The 22,057-nt window shown below is 39.3% G+C and overlaps 1 protein-coding gene across 6 annotated transcripts in view; it reads right to left on the bottom strand.

Moving 5' to 3' along the window:
• The window catches only part of EVA1C (eva-1 homolog C), a 95,376-nt gene that overhangs the window by 54,615 nt on the left and 18,704 nt on the right, over positions 1-22,057 (bottom strand). For 5 of the 6 annotated variants that reach the window (XM_069074899.1, XM_069074903.1, XM_069074900.1 and 2 more), the window contains exons 2-3: positions 7,403-7,599; positions 278-401 (exon numbers count right to left, since the gene is read on the bottom strand). The exons of the other annotated variant lie outside the window; for it this stretch is intronic. In XM_069074899.1, coding sequence (XP_068931000.1) covers positions 278-401; positions 7,403-7,599 — 321 coding nt within the window. The remainder of the gene's footprint in view (positions 1-277; positions 402-7,402; positions 7,600-22,057) is intronic. 6 annotated transcript variants of the gene reach the window in all.

Below are 22,057 nucleotides of genomic sequence, written 5' to 3'. Positions count from 1 at the left end.
TGTGTGTGTGTGTGTGTGTGTGTGTGTGTGTGTGTGTGTGTGTGTGTACAATGTTATATTTTTCAAATGTTCATCATCATGCCCCTCTGCACCCTAGGCAGTCACACCTTGCCCATCCCTAGTCTTGACCTTGGATATGTTCATAAAGTTTTATGATAACATATAGTATTTTTAAAAATCACATAGATTGAGAATTACAGAACTATCATCATGAACTTGAATAAAACAAATAACCATAACAAATCTCAAATGTATGCCCACCAAAAAAGTTACTTACTAGGTTTGCATTTAAAGGAGACCAAGAGGTATTTAGTAGTTCCTGGACAAAGGTCAGGTCCAAAAACACGACTATTGACAAGAAGCTGGCAGGCCCTCTGGTTCTGGCACTCATCCAGTACTTTCTAAAATAATAAGTAAAAAGGGATAGCCTTGAAAAATACACAAATCTGAAACACAGCTAAAACCTGATCTGCAATTGTATTGAGTAGGAAATGAAACATTTTGCTACAGAACACATTGGAAAATCGTTGGCTTTTGGTGGTGATTCTGGGTAATCGGATTGGCTCTTTTTCTCATACTGTTTAAGTAAAGGTAAAATGCCTAGTCAAATATTGTCAAACCCAGGTAAGAAAACTGCCCTCTATCAGCTTTTATTTATTACAATATTGAGTCCTAAAAAAAGGCCAAGGGATAACCAAGTACCAGAGAACATGAGCAGAATCATGGAAGGTTTGAGCTAGGAGCAGTAGCATGCTGATAAATGTTTAATAATTGGTCTATGTATACACACACATACATATGCATGTGTCTACACACATACATAGGTATGTGCACACACACACACACACATCCCACACTTTTAAGTTTAATCTGTATCCTTAAACATTTTCTCCACCTCTTTCTTAAGTCTAGACAATCACAAAATAACAAGTCAAGTCCTTACGACTTTTGTTTGCCAATTTTGGAGGTGTAAATGCTCATTCTGAAAATTTAACTATTGCCTCTCAGATTGGTATGACCTAGCTTTAATGTATCTCTGGCTAAAAGGAACTTTAACAATGATCTTTTCCATGACTTTTCATCTGATAGATAAGGAAACTATGCCTAAGAGAGGTTAAGTGACCTGGTCAATGTCACACAGTTAATTCTTATCCCTAGACATGATCCCTTCATAATGGGATGAAATAATAGTACAGTTGTAACCCCTGTAGCAATTTGGAAATCCAAACTCTACTTTTGCCTTCTAATACTACTAACCAAGACACAAAATTATATGTGATATTAACTTTCCCCTCCAAAACTTAAAACCAAAAGATTTGGGGACATATTTCTTTTATGGTATAATTTTTTCTATTTCCATTAGAATACTCTTCAAATCTCTTTCCAAAATTTGGTTTACAAGCTTTCTTTTGTGTCTCTGTCTCTCTTTTTTTTCCATTTTTCAAATGCTTTATTAACTTCTGATTTACATTATTAATTTCTGCCAGATTTTGAGTTACAAATTTTTTTCCACGTTTTTCCCCTACCCACTGTCCCAAAATAGCAGTCCCACAGCATATCCCCTCCTCCAATCTGCTCTCTCCCATATTTTCTCCCATACCCCTTTCGACTTTTCCAGTAGGGCATGGTGGATCTTTATGTCCCAGTGCCTGTATATCTTATTTCCCAATTACAAGTAAAATAGTATTAATAACAGTATATATATATATATATATACATAGATATGTATATATACATATATATTTAAATATTTGATTTTAAAACTTTGAATTCCAGATTCATTCCCTTCCTCCCTTGTCACCCATCCTTACTGGGAAGATAAGCAGTTCAATATAGGTTGTACATGTGTAGCTAAAGCAAAACAATAACATAGTAGATATATTGTAAAAGACTGACTATATTTCCCTCCCTCCTATCCCACTTCCCACCTATTCTATTCTCTACTTTGATCCCGTCTCTTTTCAAAAGTGGGTGCTTCCAACTTCCCTCCACCCAAGCCTGCCCTCCCTTCCATCATCCCCCCCTCATCCCCTTCCACCCTACTCTCCTGTAGGGTGAGATACCCTATTTAGTGTGTATTTCATTCCCTCCCCAAGCCAAATTCAATGAGAATAAGGTTGACCCATTCCCCCTTGCCTTCCTATTCTTCCCCTCCATTATAACCATTTTCCCTTGCCTCTTCTATATGAGATAGTTTATCCCATTCTGTCTCTCCCCATCTCCTCTCATTATCTTCCTTTCTCACCTCTTAATTTCACCTTTTAAGTAGCATCTCTTCCTATTAAATTGGTCCTGTGCCCTCTATCTATGTATACCTGTACACATATATATATATATATATACACATTCACATATGTATTCATATGCCCATATATCCTCATATATAGACATATATATTTCTATTCCCTTCAACTATTTTCATACTGAGAAAAGTTTCATCAGTTACAATTATTGTTTTTCCATGTAGGAATGTTAATAGTTCAACTTTGATAAGTTCCTTATGATTTCTTTTCCCTGTTTACCTTCTCATGCTTCTCTTGCTTCTTGTATCTGAATGTCAAATTTTCTATTCAACTCTGTTTTTTTCATCAAGAATGCTTGAAAGTCCTCTATTCCACTGAATGACCATGTTTTCCCCTGAAACATGGATACTCAGTTTTGCTGGGTAGGTGATTCTTGGTTTTTGTTTATTTTGTTTTTTAAAGCAATCGGGGTTAAGTAACTTGTTCAAGGTTACACGGCCAGTTATTTCTGGGTGTGGTGCTAAGTATCTGAGCCCGGATTTGATCCCCAGGTCATCCCGACGCTGGAGCCGGTGCTCTTACTAGCTGAGCCACCTGGCCACCCCTAAGCAATTGGGGTTAAGTAACTTGCTCAAGGTTACACGGCCAGGTGGTTCTGGGTGGGTAATAAGTGTCTGAGTCCAGATTTGATCCCCAGGTCATCCCGACACTGGAGCCTGTGCTCTTACTCACTGTGCTACCTGGCTGCCCCATGATTCTTGGTTTTAATCCCAGCTCCTTTGCCCTCTGGAACATCATATATCAAGCCCTTAAATCCCTCAGTGTAGAAGCTGCCAGATCCTGGGTTATCCTGATTGTGTTTACACAATATTCAAATTGTTTCTTCCTGGCTGCTTATAATATTCTCTCCTTGATCTGGGAATTTCAGAACCTAGCTATAATATTCCTAGGAGTTTTATTTTTGGGATCTTTTTCAGGAGGTGGTCGGTGGATTCTTTCAACTTCTATTTTGCCCTCTGGTTATAAAACATCAGGGCAGTTTTCTTTGAGAACTTCCTGGAGGATGATTTCTAGGTTCTTACTTTGATCATGGCTTTCAGGTCGTCCAATAATTTTTAAATTATCTCTCCTGGATCTATTTTCCAGGTCAGTGGTTTTTCCCATGAGATATTTCATATTGCCTTCTATTCTTTCATTTGTTTGGATCTGTTTAACAGCATCTTGATTTCTCATAAAGTCATTAGCTTCCATTTGCTCCAATCTAATTCTGAAGCAATGATTCTCCTCAGTGAGCTTTTAAGATTCTTTTTCCATCTGGCAAATTTGGCTTTTTAAGGCATTCTTCTCCTCATTGCCTTTTTGAGCCTCTTTTACCATTTGAGTTAGTCTATTTTTAAGGTATTATTTTCCTCAGTCAGGCTGTTGACTCTCATTTCATAATTTTCTTGCATTGTTTTCATTTCTCTTCCCAATTTTTCTGCCACTTCTCTTATCTGCTTCTTAAGGTCCTCTATGGCCTGTAACCAGCTTGTATTTTCCTTTGAAGCTTTTGGTGCAGGAGTTCTGACTTCACTGTTTTCCTCCTGTTCCATGCTTTGCTCCTTTTTGTCCCCAAAATAGGAGTCTAATGTTGGAATCTTCTGTTTGCTCTGTTTTCCTTTGACTGGTCATGTCTCCCCTCAGTCACTTGACCTCTGGGCTTTTTGCCACAGTAGGACTCTGCCACCAGAAGGGGGAGCTTTTGTTCCAAATGCTGGGGTTTTCTCAGCTGCCAGAGGTATTAGATGGGTGCTCTCTCTGAGGCCTCCACATGCTCTGGCAAGCTGGACACACACCCCAGGACCTCCACCCTAGACTACAATCCATATCCAAGCAGGTTAAAGCAAGAGTGATTACTCCTCAGACTGGTCACTTGGTCCCCTACATTCTGCAGGCCAGGAGCTGAAGTTGCCATGTGTCGCTGGCTGGCTATGCCAGGCATCTCAGGAGAAGCCGACACACTTCCACTTACTGGGTCCCAAAGTCCAGACTGCACTGACCTCTCACATTGTCCTTCGCCTCTATGTGTTGATAATTCTGGAAATGGCCACAGCTGCGGTGGCTGGTCAGACCCGCTCTGGGGCTAAAACATCCCGTTCACGCAGGCCTGGGCTTGGCTCCCAGAGCGCTGAACTGGCCGATTCCTGCTGGCCTGCCGGGCTGTCCTCAGCGGGAGGTTAGCTTCTCTGTATCATTTTGGGGGTTCTGCAGCTCCAAAGTTTGTTCAGAGTCCCCTTTTTATATTGATTGGGGAAGGTGGAAGCCAGAGCCGCTCAGAGGTCCTGCTTCTACTCCGCCATCTTGACTCTGCCCCCAAGAGAAATCTCTGTCTCTCATTCTTACAATCAGTTTGCATGTTTCTTAACTAATCTATTTTGCAGTTTGCATGTTTCTTAACTAATCTATTTTGCAAATGCACGCTGAGGGCTTCTTGTCCCAGATAAGGTCCTATTATAGCACAGTATTCCAATACCTAGTCACAAAATTTCACAAACCTAGTATCTACAATAAGCACATGCATCTTGGACTTGTTTCCTATAAAAAGACACTGACTGCTATAAAAGTATTCTCTAAGAATTTGGTCCATGTCTCCTAGTATTGCTTTGGCTGAATATCAGACTAAAATTAGCAAATATTTTCAAGTCTTTCTTTTTCCCTCATAATGCACTATGGACCTATTGGTTGCTCTCACCAAACAATATCAGTTGACACATCAGCTATAAAGCAAGATCCACAGCTAAGTCAAGAACCTGACTCGGAAAACTGCAAAATTTCATGAGATTGCATTTTTTTTCCTGATGATAACTGTACTTTCACATGGTCTATGGGTCATTGTTAAATTATCCAGTCCTTAGATAATGCTGAAGGAGAAGCAAGCTGTATTTTCAGAAGAGACTCTACTGAAAATACATTACAATCTCTTCTTGGCTAGTAAATACTTTGAGTAGGGATTTCCTGTTGACATTCACTTATGGACTCCAACAACTGTTATCATTTCTGTGGGAACACTTGGACATACCCTCTGTGGTGACACTCAGCCTAGCCTCAAGCTATCAAGATCGAATTAAAGGCACCAAAATAACCCTCTGTCTCTGAAACAAGCTGACTGAATTTTGAGATGCTAACATCAAACAAGAATAGTCTAAAAATCATCTTTTATTATTCCTGGTCAATGGCCAGTATAAGTTGGATAGGCAATTAGTTGCTTGTACTATAGAATTATAAAAGTACCAGACACAAGACTTTAAAAGGGGTGGAACTCTTAGCTCTTTGGAGTTTCCCATAAAATTTTTTTATTGGGCTGAGGAAGGCAGAAGACTGCCTAGATGCCAGGGTCAGTATGCCAGGAATGAGTGTGACAGGGGAGAGTAATACAGGAAGACTGTAAGTCATACTTCCTTCAATATAGGTAGTTAAGGGGAAAGGAGGCCAAGAGGAAATGTAGTTAAGGATCCCTGTGGGCCAAATATTGACTAAGTTTTTAAAATGCAACATTATGTTTTATTGTATTTTCATTTGTTTTGTTAAATATTTTCCAATTACATTTTAATCTGTTTATATTTATACTCAGGACTGGCCCTCTGGCTGAGTGTTTTACCCTACTAAGACCCAGTAGCAAAGTCTAGAAGTTAGGCCAGTAGATTCATCTCAAAAATACTCATTCTAGCCATTCAATGAAAGCCATAAAGAAGAGTGAAAAAAATTGTATAGGTTTCTCATGTCAGGTGTGATTTCAGAGGAATACTTCTGAGTCTGAAGGGAAACTGCACTGTAATAAAGGAAGGAAGGAAGGGAGGAAAGAAGGAAGGAGGGAGAAAAGGGGGAAAGAATGAGGGAAGGAAAAGAGGGAGGAAGAAAGGGAAGAGGAAGGGGAGGAAGGAAAGAAGGAGGAAGTATTTATTATGCACTTATTACATGCAAGGCAGAGCACTAACCTAAGACTTTATACATATTACTTCATTTGATCCTCAACAACCCTGGGAAGTAAATGCTCTTATTATCTCCATTTTACAGCTGAGGAAACTGAGGCAGCCCAGGGTCACACAGCTACTAAGGCTGGATCTGAACTCAGGTCTTCCTAAAATTGAGTCCGACACTTAATTCACTATAGATAGCTTAAAGCTTTGGACCTGGACTCAGGTGACCTGTGGGGTTGGATCCTGCCTCTGATGTTTACGTACTATCTGGACATGGGTAAGTCATACAGCCTCTCTGAACCTGTTTCCTCACCTAGAAAATGGGAATAATAACAGTACCCACCTTCCAGGACTACTGTGAGGATCAAATAAGTTAGTGTATATAAAGTGCTTTGCAAAACTTAAAGTCCTATCTAAATATTAGTTATTTTCATTGTTGTTATTATTATTAATCACATCTCTCCCCTGACCTTAAATATGAAGGATTCATTTTTTTGCCTAAGGTTCCCAAGGCTAATTAAAATCAATGTATTTTCCTGTTTGTTCTCTAGAACAACCAGGTCAGACCACCTTAATTTCAACAAAATTCAAAGAATATTTCAAGAATGTTTTTTTGTCTAAAGTCAAGTGACTTCTAGAGGCAATGTAGTATAATATAACGAGCAATTAATCTGAAATCAAAGAACCTGGATTCAAATGCTAACCTTATCCTCACTCCTTGCATGATCTCGCACAAATGCAGTTAACTTCCCTAGGCCATAGGTGTTTGCCTAACAAAATATATTGATTGCTTATCCAGAAGTATCACTAATCTTCCCTTCCTATCAATATACTTAGAGAACTCATGAACTGTAAAATTGAAACTTTAATAGAGTTGTACCTCATGTTATGCAATAAATACAATGTGAAAACAAAACTGAATTTCTTTAATTTGAATAATACTTAAATTATTCTCAGAAAGCACTCTGTAGAAAGAATTCTACTGCGAATCCCTTTGTTAAAGCAATGGTTCTTCCACTCCCAACCATCAATTTTTCATTTATATAAGTGTAGAATATTACAGATCAGGTTTACCTTAAAGTGAGGTACATCTGAATTTTACATTACATATATATTTAGTATATATGTACATGTGGTGCGTGTGTATGTGTATTTTAAAAATCATTCCGGCATTCAAAAACAAAAATCTATGAAGCTCGATACCTGCAGAGCTGTGGGTGCCACACAGGTTAAATGGTCTTTCATCATGGTTGCAGGCTGCTGTGAGTCACACATTTGATAATCTTGACCATAAAATGCTGACTGGACGCTAATTGTCGAATGTCGAGGGCACTGAAGACTCAAACGGTTACCATCACAAGCATACACAGTGTGGTTTTGCAGAAGTTTGGTTAGGTAACCTAGAAAATAGTTAACAGTTATCAATGATCCCAGGAACACAATTTCTTCAAATATTAGGAAAACTAGAGACAGAGTAGAGACTAGAGTGTTCTTACTCTGGGGTACATTAGTTTGTTTAAAAAAATATATTTTGATAACCATTTTTCAGTATGATTGTGGGCAGCGAGGGGGCACAGTTGATAGAGAGCACTGGACCCAGAATCCAGTCAGGGAGACCCAAGTTCAAATCTGGCCTAGACATTTACTAGCTGTGTGACCCTGGGCAAGTCATTCAACCTCTGCCTCAGTTTCCTCATCTGTAAGATGTGGATAATAGCACCTACTGACTAGTGTTGTTGTGAGGATCAAATGAGATCATGTTTGTAAAGCACTTAAAACATAGTCTGGCACATGGTAAGTGCTATACAAATGTTAGCTATTATTATAATTGGCTTCCTTTGTAATACTATATATTTTGTTTCATGCTTATAAAACATTTTTTTTTGGCTTTTTGCAGGGGGGAAGGCAGGGCAATTGGGGTTAAGTGACTTGCCCAAGGTCACACAGCTAGTAAATGTTAAATGTCTGAGTCAGAATTTGAACTCAGGTCCTCCTGACTCCAGGGCCAGTGCTCTATTCACTACGCCACCTAAGACATTCTGAGAAAGGTTCCACAGGCTTCACTATACTGCCAAAGGGGTCCTCGGCATAAAAGAAAAGTCAAGAAACCCTGTCTACAGAGCATTAGACTTGCAGTCAAGGATTCTTGGGTTTGAATTCCACCTCAGACAATTTCTGACTCGGGACCATGAGTCAGTGATCTAATGTCCTCAGTTTCTTCATCTGTAAAATGGGGATAATAACAGCACCTGCTTCACAGAATTGCTGTGAGGCTCAAATGAGAGGACTGTGCAAAATGCTTTGTAAATCTTAATACACTATAAAAATGTGATCTCTAATTATTCTTTTCAACAGCCAAAAGCTTATTTTTCATCATGAACAGCAGCAGATTCATCTTGGCTCATGATTTTGGGAGGTCTGGGGATAGCCATAAAATTAAGCCCAATTGCAATGGGAAAGTTTGAATAAAGCCATTCTCTAGAGTCAGTGATCCTATGTCACCAGGAGGCTATGAACTTTAAGACAATGCATAGAGCCCGAGGCTCCAGGGACTTGTAATGCTTGGAGACAATTTTTTTCAAGAGTAAGGATTAAGTCAAGACCCAACGTTATCATGAAGGTTCTAAAGTACCTACAGTTACAGGAAGAAACACCCCCACAAATGCAAGGATTTCTGTGTAAATGCCACTTAGGCACGTAGCTGCCTGCCCTGAGTGAGTCATAGTCAAACTCTCTTATCTTCGTCCATTGGCTAGTGCCATGCATTCTTGTATGGACAGGATACATATTTATTACAGAACAGTTCCTGTGACAACTAGGTCATGAAATACCAGGAAAGTTACACATAATGAAGACCTGTTGGGGCTAAGGTCTCTGAAGAAGAGATGGGTGGGAAATGATAGGAATGGGGGGAACAGGAAAAGTCACAACTTCCTAAAATTCTGTCCATTGTGATGGTGTTTAATATCTTCAACAACAACAAAAGCAGGCTAGTGCCTAGAGCTTTTAAGGGTATAGAAGGTGCTTGGCGTCTTGGCAGTAGAGAATGAATGAACACCATTCAGAAGCTACTGGGATAGTATGAAGGGAGGCCTTTTTCCCCCTTTGAAGAAGAGTGAAAAGCCATAGGAGGGTCTGGAATATTTCTCATGAGGACAAAAAGGTTCATCCAAGCTGAGTGAATCCCTTTCCTCCTTCTCACACCTAATGAGGTCAAGAGAATGAGGTAGCTGGGAAGAGAGCCAGGGACTTTCTGATGAGGTGTGTGGGAGATAAGTTTGGCAACAGTTGGCTTCTAAGAGGGCGATGTCTCTCTTAAAGTAAAAGGACAAGGATCCTTTCTTGGTGGAACTAGGAGTTCTTCCAAATGCCTAGATTTCTACTGAAAATGATCTATGCTTGAGTTTCTTCAATGTCCTAAAATCCTTCATATTACTATATTCAGTAGCAAAATGATCCCAAGTGAGCCTGTTTAGTGTTACCAGACCTGTCCCTACTCTCTAACCTTCCTGTGTCACATCCTCTCGTGGCTTTGCTATTATTGATGAACTATTGATGATGACTTTTAATAATGCTTATTGAAACAGCTTCTGGCTTAATGTGCTATCATACCCAGGAAACAGATTTGCATTTGGATAGGAATCTTCAGGGAGATACAATGCCTTAATCCCAAAATCACACTTACAGCAGGATATTTTGCACATAGTACAGCAGTGTGGAAGGGTAATGAGGTGAATCAATCGTATTATACAGGGTATTCTGCAACACTTTTATGCAAAACATTAGCACTCACATTGTTCTGGAATAATGACGGTTGGCTCTGCAGCTGATACTGCTCTGTCCCTTCTGAGGACGATTGAAAATGGATTTTTATACGGCCACAGTTAATAATTGATTTGATGCAGAGAACATTGTAAAGCAGACAGGTACAGTGGAAAGGGTGCTAGATATGGAGTAAACACGACATGGGCTCAGATTTCAACTTCACCACTTACAGTCAGATGCCTTTGGGCAAGATAGTGGCATATATTGGAACAAGTGTTGAATTCAGAGTTAGAAGCCCTGGATTTGAATCCTGTCTTGACCACTTGCTATCTTTATAATTTTGGGACAAGTAATTTAATTAGTCTTGGTCTCAGTTCTTTGTCTATGTTAGGAGGGATTTGATCACCTCTGACTTCACCTCACCTTCAAGCTTACTCATTGTAGTCAAAGAACAGATGAGGGGTTGATGCAGTAACAACATATTGACAATAGTAATCACCCGTCTCTGATGGAGTCTGCAGAAGAAATTCAATTGGCTGGAAGGAAAATTATCCACATCCCTTAAATAGCTAAGCCTTCAGGCAGTTTAGAGGACTGACTAAGAGTTGCTAGTAGAGGAGACCTGTGCAGTTAGGAAGGAGAGGAGTGAGCTTTTCTCTGCTTTTCCCCATCTGTCAAGGAATCAAGCAATGGAGTTACATGCCCAGGAATTCATGATTAAGGCTAAGAGATCAGCAATTTGGGGCAATTCAGGCAGGAAACAGCAATCCCCAGAAGCACACACATCCCCATCAAGACACAGATCCAGGGAGGCTATAGTTCCAAACCAGAACCAGCTTCAAAGAGAATGACCTCTGGCAGAAAAGGAAAGCTAAGGACTCAAGAGAGCTAACCCTGGCAATCCAGAGTCAAGCTTCAAAGAGGAACAGACCCTGGCAGCCCAGCTGAGCAACTTGTCTGGTAGAAATGCAGTATTCAGTGGAGCTTCATGAGGAGTCCACATGGAAAGAAAGGTCATTTGAGGCCCTGTAGGTCCAGGGAGCTGTGAGTGGCCATGGTCACATTTTCCAAATATGTATGTTTTATGACCGTTGTACTCTAAATCTGCATCCACTCTTCTTGGATTTGTGAGAAAGTGCATTCCAAATTTAAGAGAGGGGATGTTTTGTAGCTATTGGTCTTACTATGTCATCTTAGTATATGTCTTTGCTAAGAGCTAGCTGTCTCTCTACTGGCTAATAATGGGAAGCATACAAGTGAGAGACACTGAATAATGTTATGAGTGGTGCCCCCTGAACCTAAGAGTAGCAGCCTTCCTCTACAGACACAACCAGCAAGTACAATGTACATTGGGGATGTTTGACTAAATTGACTCTAATTCTGAGAAATCACTTAACTCCTCAGGACCTAATTTTTCTTATTCATAAAATAAGGAGGTCTGACCAGGTGACCTTTAAGAGTCCTTTGAAGCTCTAGTGTGAAGGAGTAAATGGCCTCTAACCAAATTATTTAACTCATACACACTTTCTCCCCTCACAGATGAATAAAAACACCCTTTCTTGGCTGATTATTGTGTTATCTTGACTCATTTCTTAAAGAGGCTTATTCAGTGAATGGGATTTACCTCACTCTAAGTGAGTACCTGAAAAGGCCTTAGCCTAAAAGGGCCAGCCAGGGTCTTCCTCTACATCCTGGGCCATCTCCAGTCATTCTGATGAACATCTGGATCCAGATGGCTCTGGAGGAGAAAGTGACACTGGTGACCTTGCACAGCCCTCCCTCACTCACATCCAAGTCACATCATCATGTCCCTGATGCCGTGGTCGTCTTCAAAAAAGAAGGACAAACAACAACAATTCTGTTACCAACTAAACGAGCAGGAAGATGTCAGTGTATGGAATATGTTAAACTTCCCCTTTAATAAATGAAAAACTATTAGAGGTTAAGATTTCTACAATGTTTCAAGGACTTGCTCAAAGGCAAGTATCTTCTTCATGAAAGTCTTCGATCTTGCCAGCTGGAAGTTAATCAACTACCTTCCTCTCAGCTTCTACAGAACTTTAGACCCATTTCTGTAATGACACGTTTATATTCCACCTGGTATTATCCAGAGATCCACATAGTTCATCTTTCCTCCTAGAGGAGGATAAAATTGTTGCAGTGGAAGGCACAGAAATTCACTGGTACAAATGGGAATAATACCATTATTATACCTATATCCCCAAAGAAGTCAAAGAAAACAGAAAAGGATCCATATAGATTTTTCAAAAAAATCTTTATAGCAGCTTGTTTGTAGTACAAAGAACTGGAAACCAAAAGGGTGCTCATCAATTGGGGAATGATGAAGACACATTATACTACTGAACTAATTATAGTATATGAATGGAATGGAATAGTATTGTGCCTCAAGAAATGATGAAAAGGATGTTTTTGGAGAAGCCTGGAAGGATTGGTCTGAACTGATACAGAGTGAAGTGAGCAGAATAAAGAGAACTATTTATTTATACAATAGCATTACTATAAAAACAAGCAACTATGAAAGACTTAAATGACCAACTACGATTCCAGAAGAGGGACAGCAAAACATGTTACCTACCTCAAGGTGCAAAATAAGACATGTCTTTCTGAACATGGCCAATGTAAGAATTTGTTTCTCTTTACTACACATATGTGTTTTATTGGTTTTGTTTTTCTTTCAGAGGAGGGGGAAAGAAAATCAATTTTTGTTCACCAAAATAGGCAGATTGCTATCAATAAGCAAGGCAGGCAAAACACTTGACTACTTATCTGTTTTGTGACTGATAGTTTTGAGGAAGGAATGACACAAATAACATTGTATTATTTTGTTATTAGCTTCTTTAAATACTATACTTAATTATGTAAGGCATGTCAAAAACTCTTTATTTCTTAGGTAGAGGTTTGCAAAATTCCTTGATTTATTTGTAGTCATATATTTACTGCTCTTAAGCAAGATAGAAACACACAGAAGTAAATAAGTCACAGACTTTGAGTCTTGTTAAACAGAGGATCAACAGTATATTATATAAAGTATTCTTCACAGTGAATAGAGCACTGGCCCAGGAGGACCTAAGTCCAAACTTGGCCTCAGGCACTTAACACTTACTAGATGTGTGACCTTGGGCAAGTTACTTAACCCCAAGTGCCGTGCCTTGCCTTCACGGCTCCAAAAAAACAACCAAAAAATATTCTTCATCTTTTTTCATATGGCCCTTGGGCTTCATTATTTCCAGAAAATGTTCAACTCAGCATTGTCTATGTAAATATGTCTATTGTGTACAAGCAGAAATGTAAGTGATTATTATCATGGCTAGAAACTATATAAAAGGAAAGCTTAGGCATCATCTAACAGTAGCTTGGTGTTTACCTTTTTAACTTTTAAAAGATGGATGCAGGTGAGATGGATAGCAAGCCCTTTGAGTCTGTCTTATCTAATTTCCACATGTTCACTGCACAAAGACAATCAGAATCTTTCCATCAGCTGTTCATCATATCTCATTTGTGCAAATAGGAGGAAAATGGGTTGTTTTGTTTAGTCAAGAATTGCCTCTTCATCAAATCCCCATTGTGCTATGGAGGTGACCCCAGAGTCTGAAAGGCCATGACAGCTGAGCATAAGCCTAATAGTTTCAACAATGTAGAAATAATAATAGTTAGCACTTACACAATGCTTTAAAGTTTGCCAAATACTTTATGCATATTATTTCATTTGATCTCCACAGGAACCCTTGGGAGTTGATAATTATCAGCCCCATTTTCAAGACAAAGAAACTGAGAAGGTTAAGTGATTTATCCAGGGTCACAGTGCTAGTAAGTTTCTGAGGTAGGATTTGAACTCGGCTTTTTCTGACTATTCACTGTGCCATCTAGCTGTCTCACTTATGAATCAACATCTGTAGTATAGAATGAATAGGTAGAGAAATTCTAGAAGAACTCAATAAAACCTTCCAAATTAAGTCAACACATACTTGAGTCCTAAGTGACATCAATGCAAAGGTGCACATGGGGGAACACCTCAAAAAATTTGCTGGAAAACCTAGTTCAGGTGCAAGAAACAAGAGAAGTCAAAGGTTTGTAGATTATACAGTAGCCTTATGCTTATGTATCATACGTACTTTCTCTTTTTTTTTTTTAAAGCAATTGGGGTTAAGTAACTTGCTCAAGGTTACACGGCCAGTTATTATTTCTGGGTGTGGTGCTGAGTATCTGAGCCCGGATTTGATCCAGGTCATCCCGACACTGGAGCCGATGCTCTTACTCACTGAGCCACCTGGCCGCCCCTAAGCAATTGGGGTTAAGTAACTTGCTCAAGGTTACACGGCCAGGTGTTTCTGGGTGGGTGCTAAGTGTCTGAGCCCGGGATTCGATCTCCAAGTGTTCTCAACACTGGAGCCGGTGCTCTTACTCGCTGTGCTACCTGGCCGCCCCTGTACTTTCTCTTAAAAAAGAAAAAAGTCAATAGGCATGAGGAATATCAAACAATATCACATGTATAGCTGTTTCTATTTTGATAAGAAGCAACTAGTTAACAATATGGAAGTCATTTTTGAATGAGTTGTCCATGGGCAGGTGACCTGTTAGAGCGAACATCAAAATCAATGTCATATTAAAGGAAAAAAATAAAAATATTATATGGCTTGCAACTGAGGAAACTCCAACATGATCTATTTAATCAGATTGATGAAGCTTAAAAATGGGCAATGGATAAAAGACAGACACAGACTATCACCATTTCCTAACAAAGTTTACCCAATATAAATCAATAAAGCATGGAGGAAAACAAGTTTATAGTAAGCCTGAGAAGAAACCCAACTCCCAAGGTTCATGTATTTGTATCCTTAGCTTGAAACAGACAAGTCTTTAAAATATCCGATGACTTATTGATAGAAAGACAACAAGCAGATGAAATATTTTAAATACTGGTAAAGATCTTTATGACACCGCTACCTGAGTGGCAGCTTGACAATAAAGATGGGAAGAGCAGCTAGACTAAGCCAAGTATTTACAGAGGTGGCACATGCCTAGGGAAATGCAATTTGGAGGCAACTAGGGATAAAGCCTGAGATTATTTAAAAGAAGGGAGAATATGAAATACCTGGGAAAAATCATGGACTTCATCAGTACCAAAAATATAAGGAACTAGTCATTCATATGTCTACTATCCCATCTTTACAGAATCTTTATAAGAAAAACCTACATATACATTCACTGAGTGTATCCTGGATGGAGGTCTGGGAAAGGAACAGGAAGATTTTTGTAAATGTAATTTCATAACAGACCACATCTTTGCAGTCACATAATTGACTGAAAGGGGTAGGTAAGAAGTGGCTGTTTGCATATTGTGCCCCTCCCACTTAGGCTATGAGTAACTTGAGAGCATGCAATATTATTTACCTTGTTTTGAATCCCTAGCACATAGCACAGTGCCTACCATATAGCAGGTCTGAATAAATGCTCATCAGCTGACTGGCTATGCCATGATTCCTCTCAAACCATGAGTTGTTAGATAAAGAGAGAAATAGGGGGAAAGGGAGAGAGAGAGGGAGAGGGAGGGGGAGGGGGAGAGGGAGATATATAGATATATTATATAGAGCTATTTAGATATATATTATAAAATATATATTATATAGAGATATAATAGCCACACAGATATATATATATATATCAACAAACCTTTTTAATTTATTTTTTATTTTTTTAAAGCAATCGGGGTTAAGTAACTTGCTCAAAGTTACACAGTCAGTTATTTCTGGGTGTAGTACTAAGTATCTGAGCCCAGATTTGATCCCCAGGTCATCCCAACACTGGAGCCAGTGCTCTTACTCACTGTGCTACCTGGCTGCCCCTAAGCAATTGGGGTTAAGTAACTTGCTCAAGGTTACATGGCCAGGTGTTTCTGGGTGGGTCCTAAGTGTCTGAGCCCGCATTCGATCCCCAGATCATCCCAACACTGGAGCCGGTGCTCTTACTTGCTGTGCTACCTGGCCGCCCCAACAAACCTTTTTTAAAAACTGTATTATCTCAAAAAAAAAAAAAACCAAAACAATATTAAGCTCCAATTAGGGTGGTATGCTGGGCCAGAGTCTATATAAAGTGAGTTAAAGTAAATACAGATGATTCCTTGCCCTGTGGAGTCTTTCATAAGTCAAAATAACAGTGTTTTCATTTCCAGCAAATTTGAAATTGTCTGAAGATCCTGGACTGAAGGGCTAAAAGGTGGGTCTGAATGTAGCTTAAGAGCACAGGGTACTGCTTGAGGGAAAAACAAAAGGGCACAAGGGCCACTGGATCCTGGTTGTTGAGAAACTCCATAAATACACCTGTGGAACAGGACACTGGGTAGGGGAATCCCAAGATGAAAAGTGCCTACAGAAAGCAGAGGGGTGGACCAAAGACATCAGTCTGTTTTGCAGTTTTTTTGGAAACTTGACCCTAGGTCTAAGGCACCTAAAAAAGAGCAAATTGTTTTTCTTTTTTCTTGTAAAAATCATAAAAGACAAAGTTCATCTTCATGAAGGGAGTCAGCCTTAATCCCAGGATCAGTGACGTGCTTCAGGTTGAAGGTACTTGGAATCAGAAATATTTTCCTTTGTAAGTAACACAGTATTATTTTCCAAGGAAAATAATGTGCTCATTTGGATGAGTTCCCTGACATCTTACATGTTACTTTTTGATCCTAAAAATTCCTGAAATCCAGTATCCAAGCACTCTTTCTCAACAAATGCTTATCCGACAAGAAAACTGCTCTCTTTTTGTTAAAGCTATGAAAACTCAAAAAATAATACCAATTGTAAAAACGTTAAGAACAACAACAACAACAACCAAACCACTATTTTATCCAGTCTGCCAAGCGGCATTCAGGTGCCACTGAAATGTGTGTTATTAAAATACTTTCATCATCGTACACAATGCTTAGTGTAAGGTTAACAAAACAACTGCCAGCAAATTACACATGATAAACCGTTAAAATAGTCCAGGAAATTGAATGGTTACCTTCGATAAGCAAAGGGCTGAAACATTCTCTTGATACTGAGACTATGGCCTAGGTAAATGTGCCTTTTAATATACTAGCAGCAACTTGCATAGCACGGAAATGTCATTTTCAAGTACATATAGGTCACTTGTTAAAAATGCAGACTCCTAATTTTGGGTCCTCCAATTGCTCCCCTTCTCATACTGCATTCCCTGTCCCTAACTCTCTGCCTAGATACAGCCATTTTTCTAGCCATCTAATTATAGTGGTCCCTGCCTCCATTACCATTTTGAGTATATTTTTCTTTTTTGAAGATTTTCTTTTCTGAAACAAAGGAGGTCTGAACATTAAAATATGAACCTCCACTATATTCAGCTTGGTTTTTTATCTGTTGGTTTTTAGTTTTTGGGGGAGGAATGACTTGCCCTGGGTCACATAACTAGTAAGTGTCTAAGGCTGGATTTGAACTCAGGTCTTCTTGACTCCAGGCTCCAAGTTCTATCCCCTGTGCCTCCTAGCTTTCTGTAACATTGGCTTTTTTAAAAGTATATTTCAAATTTATCGTGATAGTTCTAATACTATGCTGTGTCTCCTTCTAAACTTCCTTCTGGTTCTCTTCTTTGTTATTTTGAAATGAGGCATTGATACTCTTTTTGTTCTTTGGATGAGGGGAGGGGATCATTATCAGTAATCATTTTTCCTCTCATCCAAAAAAGCTTTCCCTTATTTAAATATGCATGTGTATACATATATATGTACACACATACATATGTATCTATCTCAATCTATTTTTATACATACATGTGTATGTATTTATATAGAGATAGACAGAAGTGACATGTAGGTTATGTCAGAAAATATGTCTCATTCTGCACTTCTAGTCCATTATCTCTGCTAAGAGATGAGATTCGGGGCAAGTAGGTGGTGCAGTGAATAGAGCACCAGCCCTGGAGTCAGGAGGACCTGAGTTCAAATCCTACCTCAGACACTAAACACACTTACTAGCTGTGTGACCTTGGGCAAGTCACTTAACCCCAATTACCCTGCCTGCCCCCCTTCAAAAAAAAAAGATGTGATTCATGCTTCGTCATTAGTCTTCTGAATTTGATTGATCACTGAATTGACTAGAGTTATTAAGTCTTTCACAGTTGTTTTCCTTTACAATGTTAGTCTGTCAATAAACACTAACACTAATTAAATGCTTGCTATGCTCCAGGCACTGTGGTAGGCTCTGGGAATACAAAAGACAAAATTTTAACAGTCTCTACATTCTAGCTCACATTCTGATTGCATCTTAAAGACAAGAGACTGTCTTTATGTTCAGTTGTATACTGTAATTGGCAACATTTTTACCAGTTTTTCCTTCCCACAAGCAACAGTCCCATTGTTGATCATTACTTAATAAAGTGAGGCATTAATCTGTCTTTAGTTTTTCACTAATAACTTAGTATTTTATTTTTGAATTGACTTATTGCTTTATTTTAGGGCCAGTTTTAGGGCCATGTTTTTTGTCTGGGTCTTCTGTGTTAATGTGGGGCTTTAAGGGAGATTTCTGGAAGACAAGGACAAGATAGTTATTTTACTAAGGCTTAGAAAACTGGAAAGAGCTCCAGAGCAAGTGGTAAAGACAGAGAGAAGCCTGCTTAGCCATTTGACAAAACTGCAAGGAGTTTTCCTGGCTCCAGCTGTATTCTTGAGCACAGCAGCTTACCACACAGTCACCTTTCAAATGAATCAAAAGGCCCCTGTTTATGCCTCATTTCAGAATGTTCACTGATTCTGAAAATCTAAGTCCTCTCTCACCAAAAGGAGCCAGAAGGAGAAAGATGTGTGCACAAATCCATTGTCCTTTGACTGAAGAGCATTCTCACCTCACCCACTTTAAAATTAAATTTGAAATGGAGTTTGGACAGGCATGGTATTTTCTCCACTGCCAAGATCCACACAATAGACCTTTTTCAACAAAGTTCTTAAAATGCTCAGAAATTCAAGGGTAGTGACTCACAATCCTTTGCAAAGAATGCACACACATCCTACCATGATAATGCACTTTAAATCCTTTTGAAACAATACAATATTTTCTCTGTGTTTGGCCAGAGGGGGGAAATATTTTAATTATACCTGTCAACTGCTAGAAAGATGAAGGAAGGAGGAAGAAAAGGTTTGAGGGTCAGTGGCTGCTTACACTGTATCTTGTATCCTGGGCAACTGATAGGCATAAATCTAAGTCAAGTTATAAAGAGACATGCAAGATGGCTATTTCAGTGGAATTAGTCTGATGTTCCTTTTGATCCAACTAGAATTGTAAAGGTTCCAATTCCCAAGACTGCCTAAGCTTTAAATGTATTAAAATGTATGTATGTTTCGGGAAAGAGTGAAGAAAGAGAGAAAGGAAGTATCGTGGGGAAAACAGTTTATTATAAATGTGTGTGTTTGGGGGAATTCTTGTTAAGGTTATTTTTCTAATCAATGCCCAAAGTTAAATTGTACAATATATTTCCCCTTCTCCCTCACTCAGGTTATAGATACAAGCACACACTTGAATAAGTTAAAAACCCAAAATAACGAAGACAAGGACTCATCATTCTGAAACAATACTGCATTTGGAAATAAACTTGGTGGGGACCAATACTATGTAAAAACTGTATTGAATCTAACCCCACTCTCCCCAAAGACCAAGGAGATTCACAGTGTATCCCCAAGGTTTTGAGGGAGAAATGTGTGTGCTTTTGTTTGAAGTAAATATCTCCTTTAAAAATATATATACTGAGATTAATTCATTAAATGAAACTGCAATGCTAGCCACTCACTGGTGGACAACAGTGGGGTGAACTCAACTGGTAAGGGCTTGAGCTTGTGGGCTTAGAAAGAGATACCCTAACCCATTTAGGGGTAACCCTAGTACCCTAAGGAGGTTCCATAGTAGCCTGAATCTGAGACAGTGAGCCCAGAGGGTACTTATTACACAAGGAAGTTTTTTTTGGGTGGAGGGAGAACTAAGTTAGAAAGAGGGGAGGGGAAGCTAGTGATAGTGTTGAAAACAAAAAAGAAAAGAAACAGTGTGAATGATACATTTTTTTTAAAGCACAGAAGAGAAAAGAAAGAATTCCAGAGGAAGACACAGATAAGCAAGAGACCTTTGGAACTGATGTGCTGAATTTATTATGTACTTAAAAAAATAAATTGTAAACGACAAAAGTTTATGGTTTCATATATAATCCTCTTTTTCTTTCTTTTTTTTTTTACATATGGAAATATTCTTAAAATCCTAGGAGAGTCTTAGGGTTGAGGAGGTGAGGAAGGGAGGAAGAAAATTTTGAATTCAAAATTTTTTAATGAATGTTAAGATTTGTCTTTACAATGTAATTAGAAAAAATACTATAAAATAATCCTAGGAGAGGGGAACAATAATCATTGTGATTTGGGGGGCGTTCTATAATTCTTAAATAATCTTTACTAGACCTACAACTGAAAGAAATGGAGTCTATGACCTTGTGAAGTCTGGTTGCAAACCTGACCTATGGAATGTTGTGGATGCCAAGGTACTTTCCAGATCTTTTGAACTCCCAAGGTCATGGGCTCCACTCCCTTCATCTGTCCATAAGTGAGATAAAAAGTCACCAAGCTTCCTCAATGGTGCTAAGGCAAAGAAGTATCTGAAACTGACAGACCTTTTTGAATACCTCCATAACCCAAGTGTCTTCTTCCCCCTACAGTCAGCTGACTAGAATAAGTTATAGAATATCCACACTTGCAAGAGTTCACATGGTAGTCAGGAGAAGCAATACCAGGACCCTCTCAAGTACTCTCTCATGAACATTGGAATTGATTGTGTGACATGGGAGACACTGGCACAGGACCACTCAGCATGGCGTGCCCACATCAGAGAAGGTGCTGTGCTCTGTGAGCAAAGCAGAATTGAAACAGCTCAAAGGAAATGCAAGATGCACAAATTTGGAGAATCCACCCCAAATGTTCACACGGACTATTTGTGCTCCACCTGTTGTGACAGCATTCTGAGCTCGTAGTGGTCTGATCAGACACAGTTGGACACACTGCAACTTGACTTTAGCATAGTGATGTCATTTTGGTCCTCTCTGAGAACGAAGGACAGCAACCAACCAACCAACATTTGATCCACAGTCTTTCCAAGGCAATCAGTCCATATCATCTCAACTTTCTCAGAAGCAGAAAGCAGCCTCTTCATGGAGGGTGTGGGTAGAAACAACACTATTAGAGGCACTTTGTGCATGTACTAGTCCCCTATTATACAGTAATTCAACATTGCCACTGCTTCTGTAGAGGTCAAATCAATGGATTGCTCTATGGTTCCATAGCGCTAATGCAATATTCACAGTGCTGATGGCAACCATGAATATGCCAACATAGTTCTCAATTGCAAAACAGAATAGACTCTCCATATAGAAGACAGAAGCAAAACATTTATTCAGAAACCAAAGAGCCAAATCCTAGCACTAGGAAGCTGAATCCATCATAGCAACAAAGAAGTTAGTACGCCATAGCCCAGCAGGGAGCCATACCAGCCTTTAGCCTTCCCACAAACAAATATTCACAAGCCTAGCTGTATCCTTGGGTGTATCCTTTCCTCCCTCCAGCTCTAACTGCTCTGGCTCCCAGATTCCTGTGGGCTCTGCTCCACTCTTCAGCAAGCTCCTCCCACCACAGGTTCCATGTGATTACATTTGACCAATAGGCCAAATAGGGGGCAGGGAAGATCTTCAAAACAGAAACAATTTTCAAATTCCCTTAGGCCTGTTAAGGGACAGGGAAGATCTTCAAATTCCATTACAATCACGGGTTCCATCACCATGCTCAAGCCAAAGCATCTTTACAGAGCTACCACTTCCCTGTATGCTTTGTCTCCTTCATTAGAATATTATTTCCCTAAGAACAGAAACTATTTCTCTTTTGTATTTATATCTCCAGCTCTTAGCTTGACATGTAATTGAAGTACAGAAAAGGGGTTGGGAGTTGTTCCCAAAGTGTGGTAATACCACACAAGGACAGAGTCTGGGAAAGCTTTATTGCTATTCACAAAGAAAGGAGAATGGATGTCAAGGAAAACAGCAGAGGAGTGTGGC

The sequence above is a fragment of the Petaurus breviceps genome, unplaced genomic scaffold (assembly GCF_028583685.1).
Source record: "Petaurus breviceps papuanus isolate PSGF00001 unplaced genomic scaffold, PetGlider_PUasm1.0 90897, whole genome shotgun sequence".
NCBI lineage: Eukaryota > Metazoa > Chordata > Mammalia > Diprotodontia > Petauridae > Petaurus > Petaurus breviceps.
Note: the sequence above shows the minus strand (reverse complement) of the source record. Positions and strands in the feature narration are given on the sequence as shown.